This window comes from Dasypus novemcinctus, chromosome 6 (genome assembly GCF_030445035.2).
Source record: "Dasypus novemcinctus isolate mDasNov1 chromosome 6, mDasNov1.1.hap2, whole genome shotgun sequence".
NCBI classification, from domain to species: Eukaryota; Metazoa; Chordata; class Mammalia; order Cingulata; family Dasypodidae; genus Dasypus; species Dasypus novemcinctus.
In genome coordinates this window covers 48,521,644-48,542,067 of record NC_080678.1, presented here as the reverse complement: position 1 = coordinate 48,542,067, position 20,424 = coordinate 48,521,644, and the positions used below count along the sequence as shown (strand labels likewise).

Sequence of the window (20,424 nt, the reverse complement as noted above, 5' to 3'; positions counted from 1 at the left end):
AGAAGCAAAAATCACATCATTTCATTCGATGTAGAAAAGGCATTTGATAGAATATAACATCCTTTCTTGATTAAAAACATACTCCAAAAGAAAAAAAAAACTTTCTCAATTTAATAAAGTACATATATGAAAAATCCACAGCTAACATTGTATTTAATGGCGAAAGACTGAATGCTTTCTCACTGAAATTGGAAACAAAACAAGAATGCTTATTCTCCCTGTTGGTATTCAATATTGTGCCAGAAGTTCTAGCTTGGACAATTAGGCAAGAAAAAGAAATAAAAGGCACCCAAATAGGAAAGAAAGAAGTAAAACTTTCAGTATTTGCTGATGTAATGATTCTATACCTAGAAAATCCTGAAAAATCCACAACAAAACTATTAGAACTTATAGACAGTTTCAGCAATGTGGCTGGATACATGATTAATACACAAAAATCAGCAGTGTTTCTATATACTACTAATGAGTAATCTGAGGAGAGAAAAAGTTCTATTTATAATAGTGACTAAAAGAATCAGATATTTAGGAATAAATTTAACCAAGGACATAAAGGACCTGTATTCAGAAAACTATAAAACAATGCTAAAAGAAATCAATAATGATTTAAATAAATGGGAGTTATTCTGTGTTCATGGGTTGAAAGATGTCATTAAGATGTCAATTCTACCCAAACGGATCTACAGATTTAACACAATCCCAATAAAAATTCCAATATCCTTCTTTGTAGAGTTGGAAAAGCCATTTATGAAATTTACTTGGAAGGGTAAGGGACCCTGAATAGCCAAAAATATCTTTAAAAAGAAAAACAAAGTTGATGGACTCTCACTTCCAGACTTTAAAACTAATCATCTAGCCTCAGTGGTAAAAAAAACAAAACCCCCAAAACAGCATGGTACTGGCATAAAGACAGACAGATTGACCAATGGAATCAAATTGAGAGTTTAGAAATAGACCCTCACATCTATGGTCAAGTGTTTTTTGACAAGGCTGTCAAACCCACTCAGCTGGGTCAGAATAGCCAATTCAACAAATGGTCTGGGAAAACTGGATATCTATATCTAAAGGAAAGAAAGAGGACCCTTATGTCACTCTTTAAAAGAAAATTAAATCAAAATTGATCAAGGACCTAAATATAAAGACCGGAACCATAAAACTCTTAGATGAAAATGTAGGGAAACACCTTCAAGATCTTGTGCTTCATGGTTCTTTCTTGGACTTTACATCCAAAGCACAAGCAACAAAGGAAAAAGTAGATAAATGGGACTGCCTCAAAATTAAATAATTTTGTTCTTCAAAAGACTTTGTCAAGAAATTAAAAAGTCACCCTACTCAGTGGGAAAAAGTCTCTGGAAACTATGTACCTGATAAGGGATTGTATTAGTCAGCCAAAGTGGTGCTGATGCAAAATACCAGAAGTCTGTTGTCTTTTATAAAGGGTATTTATTTGAGGAAGAAGCTTACCTTTACCAAACCATAAAGCATAAATTACTTTTCTCACCAAAGTCTGTTGCCCTGTGTTAGAGCAAGATGTTTGCCCATGTCTGCAAGGGTTCAGGCTTCCTCTTCCTCTTAAGGCTCCATGGGCCCACCTTCTAATATCAGCGGTAGGCAGGGATAAGTCTTGTCTTTCTCCTGGGGCTCGTTTCTCTCCAAGCTCTGCTTGCTCCGCAAGGCCAGCTGTCAGCCATCAGGCTAATGGCTCCTCTCGCTTCCTGGGACCTCTGCTGTGTCTAGTGGAGCCTTCTTTCCTTCCTCAAGTATCTGATTATCTGCGTGTTTACTTCCTAGGGCTTCAATATCAAAACTCCAACTAACTTCTCTATCATGTTGTTTTCTCTGTGAGTCCCTAACCACAAGGACTCAGCGTCCTACTAATGTGACCCAATCAAAGCCTTAGTTGTAATTTAATCAGGTAAAAGTGAAACCTCTGAAGATAATGCAAGCTAATACATCCACAGGAACAGACCAGTTTACAAACATAATCCAATATCTATTTTTGGAATTCATGGACAATGCCAAACTGCCACAGGGATTGATCTCCATGTTATATATAGAGATCATACAACTTGATGACAAAATGACAAATTATCCCCATTTTAAAATGGGCAAAAAAGTTAAGCAGACATTTTTCCGAAGTGGAAATACAAATGGCCAAAAGACACTTGAAAAGATGTTCAACCTCACTAGCTATTAGGGAAATGCAGATCAAAACTACAAAGCGATATCATCTCACACCATATGGAATGGCCATTATTAAAAGAACAGAACTTAATGTGCTGGGGAGGATGTGGAGAAATAGGAAGACTTCTTCACTGTTTGTGGGACTATAAAATGGTGCAAGCTCTGTGGAAGACAATCTGGTGGTTCCTCAGGAAATGAAATATAGAACTACCATATAATTCAGTGCTTTTTATTATTATTTATTTTTAAATAATTTCAAAATTATAGAACAGTTGCAAAAATAATGTAAAACCCATGCTGAGAACTCTAGCATAACCCACCCAGATACCCAGATCCACTAACTTTAACATTTTGCCATAGTTGTTGAATCATTCTCTCTACTTGTCTTATCATATTCATTTTTCTACCCATACATCTATCTGTTTATCTGTTTACCTATCTGTTTTCTAAACATTTGAGAGTGTGTTGTATATATCATGTTCCTTGATCACTTAACACTTCCATATATATATATCTTAAGAACAAGGACATTCACTTATGTAACCACCTTAAATACATTTATCAAGTTCATCAAATTTGGCACTGATATAATAAAGCTTATGGTCTATTATACTCCAATTTTCTTTTATATCCCAGTAATGTCCTTTTGGGCATTTTCTCCTCCTATATTAGATCTATTTCAGGATCATGTTTTGTTTTTAACTGTCTTGGTCCTTTAGTGTCTCTCTCTTTTTTTTTAATTGTGAAAGATATATATACAACATAACCATCACATCTCAAACACTCCCAGAAAGACCATTCTATGGAATTAATCACCTTCATGATGTTACACTATCCTCACCATCATCTGTTACCAGAATTTTCCCATTACACCAAATAGAAACCCTGCATTATGCATTAACTTCCTGTTCCTCCACCCCCATACCCCCACCCCTGCTAACCTCTACTCTACTTAATGTCAATGAATTTGCATATTCTAGCTATTTCATATAAGTGAAATCATACAATATCTGTCCTTTTGGGTCTGACTTATTTGACTTAATATGATGTCTTCAAGATTCATTAAGTAGTGGGATGTATCCAGAACTTCATTATTTCTTCAGCCTTTTTAAGGCTGAGTAATCTTCAATATCCTCTTCTCCCACATGAATTTAGGAACCCTATTTTGAGAGTCTTTAAACCCAAGTTACAATATGATTGGCTTTTTGTTTGTTTTTTTGCTCTGGAGTTCTTCTCTAGAGCTTAATTTTCTTTTTTTTCTTTAGAAAAAAATGCATTCTTGCTCAATGTAAGAAATTTAAATAATACATAAAAGGATAAAGTGATGAGATGAATAATAAGGAAATACCAACCACAGTACAGTGGGTAAAGTAGGTTATATTGTAAAGCAAGGTTCCTTCCCCTGACTGAGGAAGCACAATACAGTGGGTATTATGGCAAAAACCAGCAAGGAGTCACCGTTCCCTCATCCCATGTAGTTTCCTTTTTATTACAGAAGAGTAGGCCTGGCTAACTACTTGGGGATAGTGCCTGATTAAAATTTTTTATATATTTGAATTTTCTCTTTCTTCACTATATATGAAACTGAGATTTAGAAAATGAAAAGAGCAAGTATCAGTTGAGGCCCGATACTGAAGTATTTGCTTTTCAAATGTAAACTGAAAAAATCTGCATAAAATTAGTTATCTTCAGGAATAGTGTTTTAAAACATTTAAATTGATGAGAAACTTGGCATTTTTATTTATTCATCACAACTTAAATTTATTGTTCTAGAGTCTTTCACAAAATTCGCCCCATTTATGAAATGTTCTAGAAAATGTATACCTTGATTATATTTCATTTACTTGTTCATTCCAGAAAAAAAATACTCTCCCTTTATTTATTCCTGTAACTTCATTTGTTGCTGCAGTTCTATTTTTATGCTACCTTCCTTCAGCTCTTATCAGTTTATCTTGTGTAAAAGTTAGCAGATTCCACAAATTGTTAGGGAACAGGACAGTAGATGGAAATTAAGGCATTGTTTTAGAGGTACCTCCAGGGAAACGGACTTTGGCCCAGTGGTTAGGGCGTAGGTCTACCATATGGGAGGTCCGCGGTTCAAACCCCGGGCCTCCATGACCCGTGTGGAACTGGCCATGCGCAGTGCTGATGCGCACAAGGAGTGCCTTGCCACGCAAGGGTGTCCCCCGCGTGGGGGAGCCCCACGCGCAAGGAGTGCGCCCATGAGAAAAGCCGCCCAGTGTGAAAAGAAAGAGCAGCCTGCCCAGGAATGGCGCCGCCCACACTTCCCATGCAGCTGACGACAACAGAAGCGGACAAAGAAACAAGACGCAGCGAATAGACACCAAGAACAGACAACCAGGGGAGGGGGGGAAATTAAATAAATAAATAAATCTTTAAAAAAAAAAAAATAGAGGTACCTCCAATTAATTTGCCTGACAGTCTTTTAAGTATAGCATTGTAATTATCCAAGAATTGTAAAAGAAAAAGGTTATGGCTGGGTACTACCTCCAGAAGTTCTGATTTAATTGGTCTGCAGTACAACCTTATATGATGAAACTGAGGCATAGAGAAATTAATAATTTGTCAAAAATTACCCACTACTGGTTTGTGAAGAAATTAAGATTTGTCCGCAGGTCTAAGTCCACAGCTTTCACTTCTTGGTAGTTTGGAATGTATTTAGAATATTATTATACCAAAATTTTATCATTTTTTTCTTTGAAGGGATTAAATTCTTTTTTACTGTATTCTCACATATATTATTCATTACATCTTGTACATCTAGGGAATGTATCTCTAACTTCATAGAGAAAGTTGGTGGGAAATAGAATCCAGTAGAATATACATTTTACCTATAACCCTTCCCGGAATACAGCACTCCCCATTTGTTATGTGAAGCACTCTGAAGTACTCAATCTTTTGAAGCAAAGAAGGCATTAGAAGGAACTATGGCAGTTGTTCCCTATCTCATAACATATTGCAGAAGTAAGGAGATGACTTTTATAGTCCATCTTAAAAATTCCACTTATTATTTTGGATATATTAAAGTACAGGTTTATTTGAGCTCTGAAACTTTGAGTAGCAGTAGAGGTTTTTATTTAATAATTAGCCTTCTAAATATGAATGTTAGTTGAACCTTATTATAGTCTGAATAACCAAATGTAATCCTATTCTTCATCCTCTCCCACTAATTTCTCTCATCCCCATTAACCAGGCCTTGTGCATTGGGGAAAATGGGGCACAGTGTCAAGTTTCTGTAGCATCATTTAAAAACTCAGTAAAACCAAGTTTACCTTCCAATTTTTGAAACCTTATATTTTGCACTATACTTAAGATAGCTAGCTGAAAAGAGCAATTTAAAAATAGCAGACCAGGGACAGGTGACAAAATGTCACACTGGCAGCACTGCACTACATTAACAAAAATCACTGTCACACACTTGATTCTATTTTCACAGCTGATTAAACAGCAATATTTTTGGACAAAAGGGAAGAAAAATAGCCCTCTCAATTTTGAATCACTTTCTCTTTTGCTGTTATATATTTTCTCTTTCCTCTAAAATACCCTACTAACTGGGAAACTTAAGGTACAGTATTTTAAGTAAAAAAATTTATAAAATAAACCTGATTTTACCTGTACACACCCCCCAAAATGGAAGAATATAAATCAGAATATTACCAGTGGTTATTTTTGAGTTGGTGAACTTGTTTTCTTCATTATTCCATATTGCCCAGTTTTTCTTCATTGAAAATAAATTGCATTTTATAATCCAAACACTAATTTTGTAAGCAGTAAAGAAGCTAGCTTAAAGGATCTATAAGTGATTTTACTAATTTGGGAGAGGCATTTCATTGGGAAAAAAAATTAGATTATATTTAGATAATTGATTCTAAGCTTTGGTGCTGACCCAGAATTTCTTATAAAATTCTTTTATTGATGACTTTGATCCAGAGGTCCATTCAGAGTCAAAGAGGCCAATAGAATTAGGGTGAACACTAGGGAAAGTAAAATGTTTCCTGTTCTTCAACAATGTTGCCTTCATCAGCAAAACATTGCCAAAGGCTCTTGTTTTGCTGCATCTCTTTTAAGAAAGATTGGGTTGGAAGTATCAGTGTGGGATAAAGAATGATAGTTAGAAAACAACCAAGCCTCCTCTCAGTTTCGTCTTCCCAGGTTGAAAAGTCCTAAGACCTCATGGAAAAGCTTGAGAGGGGTCAATATGGGTATGTTCACCAACTTCTTGAGGACTACAGAGAGGGCCATCCCTTTAAGTCTGGGAAAATAGGTAGTTATAGAAACATACAAAAACTATTTGACCTAGTAATTCTAAACTAAATAACACTTTATCGTAAATGATTGTAGGCACAGGAAATGAAAGTTGAATGAGGATAAACTAAATTTGGGCTTGCTTGTTTTCCTTTGATAACCCTTTATTAACCCAGGAATGTTTAGGGAACATCCCTAGCTTTTTAGGAACTGTACTGTCCTTTGAACAATCCTTGATCAACGATTAAAGAGAACCTTGGTAAATGCTATTTCCTTAAGTTCTGATGGGCAGTAATTTTGAATTCTTGATTGGTTTTAGGTAGATTTTCCAGTGATAGGCTGTTTCCTATTAAATTTGAATAGTCCAGAATTTGATAAAAGCAGCTTTAGAGTAAATCACGCATAGTTCTCATTGGATGTTAGTACATGGTGGTAATGAATCCAAATAAGGTCTTTATTATTTGAAAATAATGGAGAGAACATTGATATGGTTAAGTGAATACAGAGTGTAAATACACCTTACTGGGTCAAAATTGTGTTCTGGTGACAAATTTTACTTTAAAATTTCCTATCTATAAGTTCCCACCAAGGTAGTCATAGGTGCTAGCACTAATTGCAAATGGTGTAGACTTTCAGTGACTCTAAAATAACGTAAGAGCTGGAAAACCTAAAGCACATAAAAGAAATTAATCATATAGATACTGTTAAACACATCTTTTAACAATGAATAGCCTTTGAAATGCCTAGTAATTAGCTTCTAGAAAATATGAAAAGGCCTATGATATCTATAGAAATAATATAGGCTGTTATATCATTTAGGGGAGGATACTTACTAATATGAATTTTTCTATATAAAACATTAAAATGTAATCTAAAAGAGTTTACTATGTTATGAATACTAGTAGAATAGTTTCCACAAAATTAGAGAGATGCAATATCTTATTCCTAATAAGGAAATTTAAAATAATTTTAAAAATCACTAGTTTTTACTACAAGTCTTAAAATGTTTCATGGTAATAGTAGAACAATTTGACCAAAATCCATCAATTGTTAGTGATTTTACTTATTCTTTAAATGTACATATATACATAAAAGTGACATTATACTTTTGACGGTTTTGTTTTTTCCCTTCCCCTGAATATAAAATGAACTATATTGAATTATTGAAATTTTTGTGACCTGAGGATTTTTAAGAGATGAGTGACCTTGACTAGGCAAAAACTCATTTGTCTAGGAATTCTCTACCCCCCTCCCTCCCCCCCCCTTTTTTCTTTTTTTTTTTTTTTTTTAAGTAAATGCTCTGCTTCTTCCCTTATGATGCTTTTCTGTTGGGCCAAAAGAGCTTGATGATGGTGTTTGCCTCCAATTCCCCGTAACAGTTTAATATTTACTTATCTTTGGGGGGGAGAGGGGGGGTGGGGGGGTGGGGTTGAATGGGACCTCACATATATATTTTTAATGTAATATTATTACAAAGTCAATAAAAAATAAAAAAATTAAAAAAAAAAAAAAAAAAAAAAAAAGAATCCTTTTCAATCATCAGTTCTCCTGAAAATGCTTAACATGCATTAATATTAAACACAACTGTTTAGGTGGAAACTTTTATCCATATAAAATAACAGACCTTTGAAATATGAAAATGATGTTTTTGTACTTAAGGATGCTGCTGCTAAGCAATCTTATTAACTTAAATATATCACTAAATAGTAAGAGTGATAAATATTCAAGCTAATAAGACTATACTCTTTTCCCTATATATTTTCAACTTACCTTTAAGGCAGCTCTGTCCAGTAGAATTTTCTGCAATGATGGAAATGTCTGCATCAGTGCTGTCCATTATAGTAGTCACACGTGGCCACTAAACATTTGAAATGTAGCTAATGCTACTGAGGAACTGAATTTTAAATCTTACTTAATTTTTACTAATTTAAATTTGAATAACCAAGTGTGGCTAGTGGCTATGTATTGGAGAGGTCTCTTTCAGCAGTAAAAAAAAAAAACAAAAAACCAACCAACCTGATTCTATCAATCAAAAGACCCAAATTGTGAGTCAAGATGAAGGCGGTAGTTATTAAACCTATAACCATTGATTGAGTGCTGAAATAAAGTGAGCTAACACAGAAAAAAAAAAAAAAAAAAAAAAAAAATTTACTTATCTTTTGCTATAATAGATAATATAGTAATTGTTATAAAAGTCATCACTTCTACCTTATCTCCAGCCTTCTCTGTAGCACCCTCCCTCAAAATACTGTTGACATTTATTTATTTAAACAATGGTAGTGAAATGAAAATAAGTTTTCTGAGAACTCCATGATACTGCTTGACCTCATTTAACATGAAAACTTTGCAAAGCCAAGTTCATAGATAATAGCTCTACTCAAAGTATTGTTTCATTAACTATTTTGTTAAAAGAATTGGTCAAGAAAACTTAGAACATTTTTTTCATGTAAGACTATGTTTCATTTTTCTTTTGAAATGTTTACCTACTTGAACCAAATAACTAAAGAAAAACATACCAGATGTGTGCCTCTTCTACTCTTAGCCCTGGAGGAGATTATTTGAAACTTCTGATGTAGACTTGTCAAATTTTTAGACCAGAGATTGGCAAACTTTTTGTAAAGGGCCAGAGGGTAAATATTATTCTGTGGGCCATGTGGCATCTGTCCCATATTATTCTTTCTTGTTGTTTGTTTTGTTTTTACAATTCTTCAAAAATGTGCAAAACATTGTTTTTTTTCAGGGGTTTACAAAATAGGCAGCCAGCCAAGTGTGGGCCAAAGTTTACAACCCCTGATATAGGCAAAAGGATTAAGTCCTAGAGATGAGTGTTATGCCCGAGGTCATGTAATTTGTTGGCATTAGAGCCAGCAAGACAACCCTAGATATTTAGGCCAGTCATTGTTGCCCACTATATCTGTTATATAAATTTTATTATCTTTCTTTTGGTGCCATTATATTGCATTTTTGAGCCCCAATGAAACCTCTGTCTTTTTATTCCCTCTAAGCTTCAAGTTTATATACTTCTTTGAGATCATGTTTTGAAGAATATGAATGGTTGTTTAAATAAAATACTTAATCCAGGGAGTTGGCATGTTTAAATTGGAATGCAGGAAATGCATTAAAATTTCAAACTATTATATGGAAGCTTCTTTTTCGTTTTGTTGTGTTTGTTTAGTTGAGACTGGCTTTCTTTTAAGACTTTTCATGTGTATGCTTTATGATTTGATTTAAAAACTGTTGTAATTGTCTTGGCCTTTGATAGCACTGCTATACGTTAATCTGTTTTAGCTTTTCGTAATGCTCATATTTTATGATATATTTTAAATAATTACGTTAAACATTCTTTGTGCTTAAAAGAAAATTATTTTATTTTTTAGGACGCATGGGAATAAATTTCCATCATCCAGGAACAGATAATATTATGGCACTTAACAGTAAGTCTTGCTATGAAATATTTTAGGAAATTAGCCCTCAAGTTTATAGTATGTGATTTCTACTTTCTTAATTGCTGATTGTATTTCAGTCCTCCACTGAGTGCAGTAAGACCATCTTTCTACCAGTGGTTTTTAAAATGTGATCTCTGGACCAGCTACATCAAGCATCACTTGGGAGCTTGTTGAAAATACAGGGGAGCAGATGTGACTTAAGTGTTTGAGCATCTGTGTCTCTCATGGGAAGTCCCAGGTTTTGTCCCCAGTGCTTCCTAAAAACAAACAAACAAAAAACAACTCAGGGAGCTGAGTGGTTGAGCACTGGCTTCCCACATACAAGACCTGGAGTTCAGAGTTCAATCCCCAGCCCCAGTACCTAAAAAAAAAAAAAAACGACAACAAAAACAAATTCTCAGGCTCCACTCCAGACCTAGCAAATCAAATTTGTTATAATAAATCAGAAACTTTATGGGTATGGCTGAGAAATCTGTGTGTTAACAAGTTCTTTAAGTGATAGTGGTACAGCCTAAAGTTTGAGAATTGTTGTTCTATGAAGAGGTTGGCAAACAATGGCCCTGTGGACCAAATCTATCCTACTGTCTGTTTTTGTAAATAAAGTGCTATTAGAACACAACTAGTCCCATTCATTTACAGATTGTCTGTGGCTGCTCTTATGTTACACTGGCAGAGTGCACAAAGCCTAAACTATTTACTGTCTGGGGCTTTTACAGAAAATGTTTGCTGGCCCCTATTCTATAGCACTGGTATGGGAAAGTAGAAGGGAGGCAAAGAGAGGGGGAGAGAATATGACTGAATATATCAACTTATTTATACTTTAACGCAGAATTTTCTCATTGAAGTAGATAACTGACAGGTGTTTCAAACTGTATATCCAGAGGTGTCCCATTAGTGGAGTTTGCATGGTATTAAGAATCAACCACTTTGCAGGTTAGAAACTATTTTATCAGTGTAATTGTTGGATCAGGATCTGGAACATTAAAAACTTATTAACCATAATGTCATAGTACTAGAAGAAATACCTGCCTGGCATCAACTCTCCTTCCTAGTGTCTGTGAATCACATAGCTTTGGAAAAGAACACTCTCTAAACAGAAATTGTCAGCTGTCAGAAAGACCTTTACAAGCCATTGAATCTCTTAGGATTTAAGTTTTTTCTTCTATCAAATATGAGATATCAGGTTTTCCCCTCTCATCTTCCCAGATATACAACTTACTCTTAATACACATGGTAAGCATAATGGATAAACTCAGGGTTGTATGCAATTTTACTCTTTTTCCCCTTGCTTGAGTAAAGATATTGCAATGCCTATTAGAGTTTGTTAGGGCAGATTTTAGGTTATCTCTAAAATATATATTCCACATTTCCTTGGTTCTGAGATGCACTTACCAGTGAGCACTGCTAAAAACCACTGGCATTGCTTGATGATGCAGGTACTAATCCATCCTTGAATATTTTTTTCTAAATAACTAGTATCTCCTCATTTGGAGGGTCTTAGAAACAATAAAAATTCTAACCAGTTCACCTCAATTTTCTTATTTCTTAAAGAAACATCACTTTACATATAGATTAGACCACTTTGATTTTATATGCTCACATTTATATCAAATGTGAGAGAGACCACATTTGGACAACAAGGTGGCTCTCAGGAGGTAACTCTTAGGCTATATATATTACTAGGCTGCTTCAGTTTCATAAGAAAAAAGATCCTAAGTACAACCATCAATAGCAAGGGCCTGGCATATTGGTCTGTTTTCCTCTAGGCACTGTCCATGTACTCTAGAGCTTTTTGCCACTCTATTAGAGAATGTGTCAGGACTCCCCAGGATGGGAATTCAATATTCCATCAGTTATTGTGTGTCTTAACCCACTGAGACAGCACCCCATGATTACATGAACACCTTCATATTCCACAGAGGCATGCCCCAAGTGTACCCCTCCCCCCACCTCCCTACCCAACACCCCACACCCAGTGCTTCTCCTCTGCCACAGTTACAGCCCTTCTGTAATCCAAAACCTCCCTCAAAACAAAGCCAAAAAAACAATAAATTAAAATTTTAAAAATTAAAATTTTTTTGCATTGTGCTTTTCATCACCATAATATGTTATCTTTTATATATATATTGACAATTTCTTCTGTATGTTCCCCCAGTGTTTGTTTTTTTCCCACTTTATTTTCCAAAAAGCTTTAGGTTCAGAAAAATCACGTAGAAAATATAGGGGATTCCCATATACATCCTCCCCACACACACACACACATATTTTCCCCTACCAATAGCATCCTACATACATGAGTATGGTACATTTGTTACAGTTGATGAATAAATATTGAACCATTGCTACTAACCATGGTCAATAGTTTACATTAAGGTTTACATTTAGTACCATACACTTTTTTTTTATCTCCCCCTTGCAACTTTTTGTGTGCTGTCTGCTCTCTGTGTCCATTTCGCTGTATGTTCTTCTGTACCTGCATTTATTTATTTTCCCCTCCCCCCTTGCAGCTTGCTTCCTGTCTGCTCTCTGTGTTCATTTGCTGCCAGCTCTTCGGTGTTCTTGTTTGTCTCCTTTCTTTTTATTGTATCACCCTTACTGACTCATCTCTGCACAGCATCTGCGGGCCGGACAGCGCTCTGTGGCGTGGTACCAAAAACTTGTATAGGTTCTGACAAAATGTATAATGGCCCGTATCCATCATTGTAAGAACATGCAGGACAATTCCAATGTCCCCAAAATGCCCTATGTTCCACCCATTCTTCCCTCCCCACCCCTCGGGACCTATGGCAAAAACCACTAAGTTCTCCCCCCGCCAGTTGTCTGCTCTCTGTGTCCATTCACTGTGTGTTCTTCTGTGACCGCTTCTGTCCTTATCAGCGGCACTGGGAATCTATCTTTCTTTTTGTTGTGTCATCTTGTGTCAGCTCTCCATGTGGGTGGCGCCATTCTTGGGCAAGCTGCACTTTCTTTCCTGCTGGGTGGCTCTCCTTACAGGGCACACTCCTTGCACGTGGGGCTCCCCTACATGGGGGACACCCCTGTGTGGCAGGGCACTCCTTGCGCACATCAGCACTGCACATGGGCCAGGTCCACACGGGTCAAGGAAGCCTGGGGTTTGAACCGAGGACCTCCCATGTGGTAGGCGGATGCCCTATCCATTGGGCCAAGTCCGGCTTCCCAATATTTTCTTGTTTATTGTGTATCTCCACCTATTGAGATAACACCCTATGATAATATGAACACATTCATATTTCATAGAAGCATGTCCCAGGTGCACCCTTTCCCACAAATTCCCTCAGCACCAACACCCTGCACCAGTGACCCTCCTTGCAACATTTGCCAAAAGACTATTCCTACCATTGTAGTTTCAACCACAGGCCTACAAATTCCCAGATTTCACCTGTTCCTTCCTCCAGCCCTCCCCCCAGTCCCATGGATAGTCCATCCCCACCCCTCCACCCTGTTCATCCTCACATTCAAGCACCGTCGATCCCACTTACATCCCTGTACCACTGTCACCCCCATCTACTGCCAAGCCACCCCTTTCTACCTTTTGCCATATTGAGCATTGGCTCTCCACACTCTGTTCCTTTTCTGCCTTCTGATAACCTATCTTCCAGACTTTAGTTCTGTCGGTTCTGTTTAATATGCTTAGGTCATATCAGTGAGGTTATACAATATTTGTCCTTTAGTGACTGGCTTACTTCACTCAATATAAGGCCTTCAAGATTCATCCATGTTGTCACATGTGTCAATACTTCATTCCCTCTTACAGCGAAGGAATATTACTCATCTGTTGATGGACATTTGGGTTGCTTCCAACTTTTGGCAATAGTAAATAATGATGCTGTGAACATTGGTGTGCATGTATCTGTTCATGCCCCTGCTTTCACTTCTGGGTATATACATAGTGGTGGGATTGCTGGTTCTTATGGCAGTTCTATAGTTAGCTTCCTGAGGAACTGCCAAAGTGTCTTCCACATTGGCTGTGAATTCTTCATTCCTACCAGCAGTGGATGAGTATTCCCTTTCTTTCACATCTTCTCCAACACTGTTAGTTCTGTTTTTTAATAGCCTCCAGTCTAATAGGTATAAGATGATATCTCATTGTAGTTTTGATTTGCATTTCCCTGATAGCTAGTGATATTGAACATCTTTTTGTGTGTTTTTTTAACCATTTGTATTTCCTCTTTGGAAAAAGATCTATTCAAATCTCTTGCCCATTTTTAAAATGGGTTGTCTTTTTTATTTTCAAGATGTAGGATTTCTTTATATATGCTAGGTATTAGGCCCTTATCTGATAAGTGGTTCCCAAATATTTTCTTCTATTGAGTAGGCTGCCTTTTCACTTTCTTGACGAACTCTGCATTAGAGAATCTTGATTGCTTTCAGCATGAAGATTTTATGATTCTGTAATATTTTTTTTAAAGTACCAAAAGTATCATGCCAATATCTGTATCAAATGTTGACAAGTTATGCATAGCTTACACATTATGGCAGTTGTAATAATGCATCTATCTTCAGATGACTCTCTGGGTGCTGCCCAAGGTTAATGAACCCTATAGCTTCCTCAGAATAAACCTAAAATCCAGAATTTGACATTTGTGTTAAAAACTGTTCTCTTTTAAAATTGATTCCAGCTTAGGATGATCATAATAAATAGAATATCCTACTTGTGATACCTGTAGGCTTTGACAGATTTGCTGTGATAAAGCTTTTTTTCCTTTTTGTATGTTTGGGCCCAGCCTATCTAGTGACTTATGGAACACAAACACACTTAAGTATGCTGTCTTCCCTTTATGCTTTACATCTGTCGGCCCAACACTTATTGTCCTTTGACATCTTTCCCTCTTTTCCCTCGACCTTCATATAAGAATAATTGAGGTGAGGTTATAGATCATTAAGGCTTATTAATTCAGACTTTATAATTTGTGGAAGGGATTGGGTTGAAGTTAAACTCTGTTTTCAGAAACTGGCTAAGGAAAGGAGAACTGAGGAAATATTTAAATTTTTTAAAAAAGAAAATGTGAGTTAGTTGTAGCTCCTTCTTTCTTACCCTTTTTTTCTATGCAAAATCCATGCTTCCTAACTCTGTACATGCTCTGTGTCCTGAAAAGAATTTTCTAACCTTCGTTTACTTTCTTGACCTCACCAAAATCTGAGTCTCCCCTGAAGATACCATGTTCACAGCTATCTTCTCCTGATGTGATGGAGAATATAAAGGTGTTATAATTTGCATCTCTACTTCTTGTTGCTACTTCTTAGCTTTGAATGGGTCTGTTTCCCATTTCTTGGTGTTCCTAGTGCATGCCTTCAATTTATACTTCGCTGTTAGAATCACCACTGCTAATGTCATTTGGAAGACAGAAAATGGGAGCTTTGAAGAAAAGAACAGTATACCAAATATAGAAAAGAAATAGTTTGTGAAAGAACTGTCAGAATTTGTATAAATTCAAAAAATACATACTGTTTTCTTGTTGTTGTTGTTAACTGTTCAAGACCACAAATCTAGTAAGAATTAGGAGGCCAACCTTTGGGGAGGACCTAAGAGACACATCTAAATTTTGACTTTTCCCCAGACTATTAGATCCTTAAGTATTTTGAAATATAGAAGGGGAAATGAGTGGGGGAAACTCTGATCCATCAGTAAGACCTGCCATCTGTCCTATTTCCAAAATAAAGTTAGTGCTAAAAAAATATGCCCCTTCCACTGAAACTGGTAATGTTTAATACTATATGATTTCTCAGCTTTTTAAATAACTCTATTACTCTTTCATCCTCTTCACCCTCACATGAAAAATTCTAGAATGTTTGCGTCATGTAATTTTATACTTCCTGCTAGAGAAGGGAGGAGGCTCCTGAGAATGCTTCTAGCTACATGTGCAGTAGGTGTTTTGTCAGCTAGTTTTTTCTAAAACTAACAGCTTTTTTTTTTGTAAAAACAAAAGGACAACCCCCCCCCCCAAAAAAAAAACAACACAAAAAAACCTACTTTAGATACAGAGTGGAGTTTAGCAGCTGTGGGTTTATATGGGATTGATGACTGACTTCAAGACTTTTCCTCTATTATGTTGCTCTTCAGAAATGGATCTTGGTGCCTCCATGATTGGTCCCATGAACCAAATGTAACATCAAATTAATGTTCAAAACCAGAATGCCTGGCCTCATAACTTACCCTAAGAGATAGCACTGCCATGTGTATATACATTTTTCCTTTTAATTGGTCAGCTCCTCTTTTTCCAAGTAGGAAATGGACTTGAGAAAACAGATAAATATCAAAGTTGCTTGATGGGTACAATAGAAAGAGGCTTGAGGGAAAGTGTCAGCTTCAGGTAGGCATCTTGTAAGCAACTGGAAAGTTTGTGAAATTTGAAGATGCAGCAATGAATTAGTATAACCCTGAAAGGATTGTCTGGAGTCTGCAGATCTGGTTTCACCTCTTACAAACTCTGTGACCTTGGGCCACATTCTTAATTCCTCTTTGCCTCTAGTTTCTTCATCAGTAATATGGAGATAATAATCACTAATGTGATTAAAAGGATTATATAAATTTATTTTATAAGGTTTAGCATAGTGCCTGATTGAAGTAATGCTAATGTGAGCTATTTCGATTGTTTATTTCAGCTATATTGCTCTCTTTTTCTTTTTAACTTTTTATTTTGAAATAATTTCAAATTTACAGGACAGTTGCAAAAACAGTACAAAACACCCTACATAGAATTCAACATACCCCCCCCAAGATACTCAGCTCCACCAACTTTTTAACATTTTGCCACATTTGACATATCATTCAACCTATCCATCTTCCTATTACCTTACATTTGAAACTAAGTTATATACATCGTTCCTTGATCACGTAATACTTTTGTGTGTATTTCCTCAGAACAAGAATTTTCACTTTTGTAACCACTTTAGTTACAATTATTAAGTTCAAGAACTTTAACATTGATATAAAGCTTACAGTCTATACTCCTCCATTATTGGGTCCATCCAGAATCCTATATTACATTTAATTATCATGGTCTCTTTAGTTGCTTTTTTTTTAAATTGTAGAAACATGTACAACATAAACTTTCCATTTTATCCCTTCGAAAGCATACTATTCAGTGGGTTAATCATATTTACAGTGTTGCACTACCTTTACTACCATCCATTATTGGACCTTTTCCATCACTCCAAACAGAAACCCTACACCTATTATGCATTAACTCTTCCCCCACCACTTCTACCCTACTTTCTGTCTCTATGAATTTTATTGCTGCCTCTTTAAGATCACCTGTTCTTTGCAAGTTAGATTTCTGAAACATGAATTTGTCTTACATTGGTTATATTTACCTATTTATTAAGACTTATTAAAGATTTATTTATTTATCCCCCCATCCCTTTGCTGCTTGCTCTTGCTGTCTGCTCTGTGTCTATTCACTGGTCATTCTTCTGTGTCTGCTTGTCTTCTCTTCTTGTCTTCTCTCTAGGAGGCACTGGGAACTAATCCCTGGACCTTCCGATATGGGAGAGAGGCACTCAATCTCTTGAGCCTCCTCAGCCCCCTAGTTTGTTGTGTCTCTCATTTTCTTTCCTCCGTGTCTCTTTTGTGTGTGTGTGGTTATTGCATCATCTTGTTGCACCAGCTCTCCACGCAAGCCAGCTCACTTTTACCAGGAGGCCCTGGGAACTGAACCGGGGATCTCGCATATGGTAGATGGGAGCCTAATCACTTGAGTCACATCTGCTTTCCACATTGGTTAAATTTAGATAGATATTTTCCCAAGGGGATTTAAGGCAGCACACCTATGAGTTGAGTTTTTTACTTTACTGGGGTATGCATTCCTGCTTGTTTTTGTATTAATCTTTTTTCTGGATGAGATTCTTCCTACATCTGTTCCTCGGCTTGGAACATGCACCTTCTTTGGGCCCTATAGCCCTTTCCCAATTGCTATATCTCTTACAATGTTTGTCACTTTTTAAAAATGCTATACACTACTGATTGGAATGCAAATTGATGCTGCCACTTTGGAAAAGCTTGACAGTTTCTTAAAAAGTTAAACATACACCTTCTATATACAATGTAGGAGTAGAATGTAATAGTTCTACGCTTAGGAATCTATGTACCCCAGAGAAAAAATGATAGTACATACACACTAAGATATGTATGTGATTGTTCAAATCAGCGTTATTCATTATAGCCCACAATTTGTGAAAATAATCTCTATGTCCATCAACTAGTAAATGGATAAACAAATTGTGGGACATTCATGCAATGTGATACTATTCAGCAATAAAAAGGATAGAACTAATTGATACTTGTCACAGCATGAATGATTCTCAAAACAATTATGCTGAGGGGAAAAGCCAGGCACAAAAAAGAACATACTGAGTGATTCCATGAGTTTAAAATTCTAGAAAATATAAATTATAGTGACAGAAAATTCAACAGCTTCAAGAAGTGGTTTTTGAAATAAATGTCTCTCTTTTCAAAGGACAGAGGGAAGATTTGAATCCTAGAGGAGGTGATAAGAATAGTATCTAGTTGAACAAATCTGAACATCCTTAAGTCTTAGTTTAAAAACCAATAAGAGGGCAGTTACAATAGTCACCCTAATTACCTCATTGGTTTTATGAGATCCAGAAGATATCAGGCACATGTACAAATAAGGTATTATCACTGCTACATTTGGGATATAGAGTATATAGTCTTTTTCTGAGAAGATATTGCCAGAGTGGTTATTTTTTATAGACAGTACCTTTATAATGTAACAGGTTCACTTTGATTTACTTTAAAAGTATTCATATCTTTCCTTTTCTGAGATCTTTCAGGTTGTAATTAGAGTTCTATTCCAAGTTACAAGACATGAGTAAGAAAATTGACATGCCATTTCCTCTCTGACAGGGGGACATTATTGTTTGCCCTCCCTATTCCTAATTTTTTTTTAAGATTTATTTTTTTAAATTTATTTCTCTCCCCTTCCCGCCCCCTGCCCCAGTTGTCTGCTCTCTGTGTCCATTCGCTGCGTGTTCTTCTGTGACTGCTTCTATCCTTATCATTGGCACCAGGAATCTGTGTTTCTTTTTGTTGGCATCATCTTGTTGTGTCAGTTCTCCATGTGTGCGCCATTCTTGGGGAGGCTGCACTTTCGCACTCTCCTTACGGGGTGCACTCCTTGCACGTGGGACTCCCCTACGCGGGGGACACCCCCGCGTGGCAGGGCACTCCTTGCGCGCATTAGCACTGCGCATGGGCCAGTTCCACACACGGATCAAGGAGGCTGGAGGTTTGAACCGCGGACCGCCCATGTGGTAGGCGGACACCCTATCCTTTGGGCCAAGTCCACTTCCCCCTAATGTTTTTGAAATACTGATAAATTAAAGAGCTCTAGAATAAAACTTGAACAAATTGAAGACTTAAATATATTTCTTTTGTATAAAACTATTTACTTACACATGGGAAATGTCCTGAAATTCAAGAAAAATGATTTATTCTAAATATAGAAAAATTCTGAAGTCAAACAAAGTATCAGGTTGTGTTTGACTTTTGGAATCTGAAATACCATTTTATTTCTATAAAAATTGGTATGTGCCTTGCTTTTAGATTTTTTTTTTTAATTAGAGAAGTTGTGGTTTTACAGGAAAATCATGCAAAAAATACAGGGTTTCTATATACCACCGTATTCTAAACACCTTATATTGCTGTGGTACATTTGTACAATTGATGAAATCACATTTTTATAATTGTACTATTAACTGTGGTCCATGGTTTAACTTAGAGATCACTGTTTGTATTGTAAAATTTTAATATGTTTAAAAATACAAAAAGACATTCACCTGCTTGAGATCTCAGATGTCACTGATGGTTAAGCAACTTATATTTAGCTGATGCACAAAAAATCCTTGGACTTTTAGATTATTTTCACATTTTTCCTTCTACTAATGCCTTGAAATTAATTTGGGAAGCTTTCATTATGTTTCCGTCTGAAATGAGGACTCTCAGTATATTTGTTGGCTCAGAGGGGGAATTGTGAAAGGGTTTGGTATAAACTTTTTGTTGGGCTGAGTCTCCTGTGTGGCTGCATAGCCTCTTTTTTCCCTACTCCCTTTCATTTTCTGCTGGATATGAACTCTTTAGGGAGAGGCTCAGCTGAGATGGAGTTGCATTTATGCTAAAATGGGAATAGAGTCAGGTTTGCTAGAATTCCAAATGGAATTTTTCAAAGTTTGAAGAGTACATTGTACTTCTGCTTATTATGAATGAATATAAGTAAATAATTGGATAAACCTGCATTGGGCCTTATAAGCAAAGCTGCTTACTGGGCAAAAATATAAATTACCTTAAGACTCTGGGAAATAGTATTTTAAATTTTCAAGAAATCTAATAGCTACCTTTGAATTTCATAGCAGAGTGATCATAAGATAGTGAAGGAATTTTGAGATATTCTGGTTAAATACATTTTCTTGAGTATTTTTTACTTTTTGAAGACAGAGATCTAGTGCTGCTGATTCTATCTGATCAGATTTAGAAGTAAAATTAGTATACAAT

General features: G+C 36.2%; 1 protein-coding gene across 9 annotated transcripts in view; it reads left to right on the top strand.

Annotated features, from left to right (window-relative positions):
• Positions 1-20,424, top strand: part of CPEB3 (cytoplasmic polyadenylation element binding protein 3) — a 238,494-nt gene that overhangs the window by 99,452 nt on the left and 118,618 nt on the right. For all 9 annotated transcript variants that reach the window (XM_071215767.1, XM_058298773.2, XM_058298771.2 and 6 more), the window contains exon 4: positions 9,825-9,881. In XM_071215767.1, the coding sequence (XP_071071868.1) occupies positions 9,825-9,881 (57 nt within the window). The remainder of the gene's footprint in view (positions 1-9,824; positions 9,882-20,424) is intronic.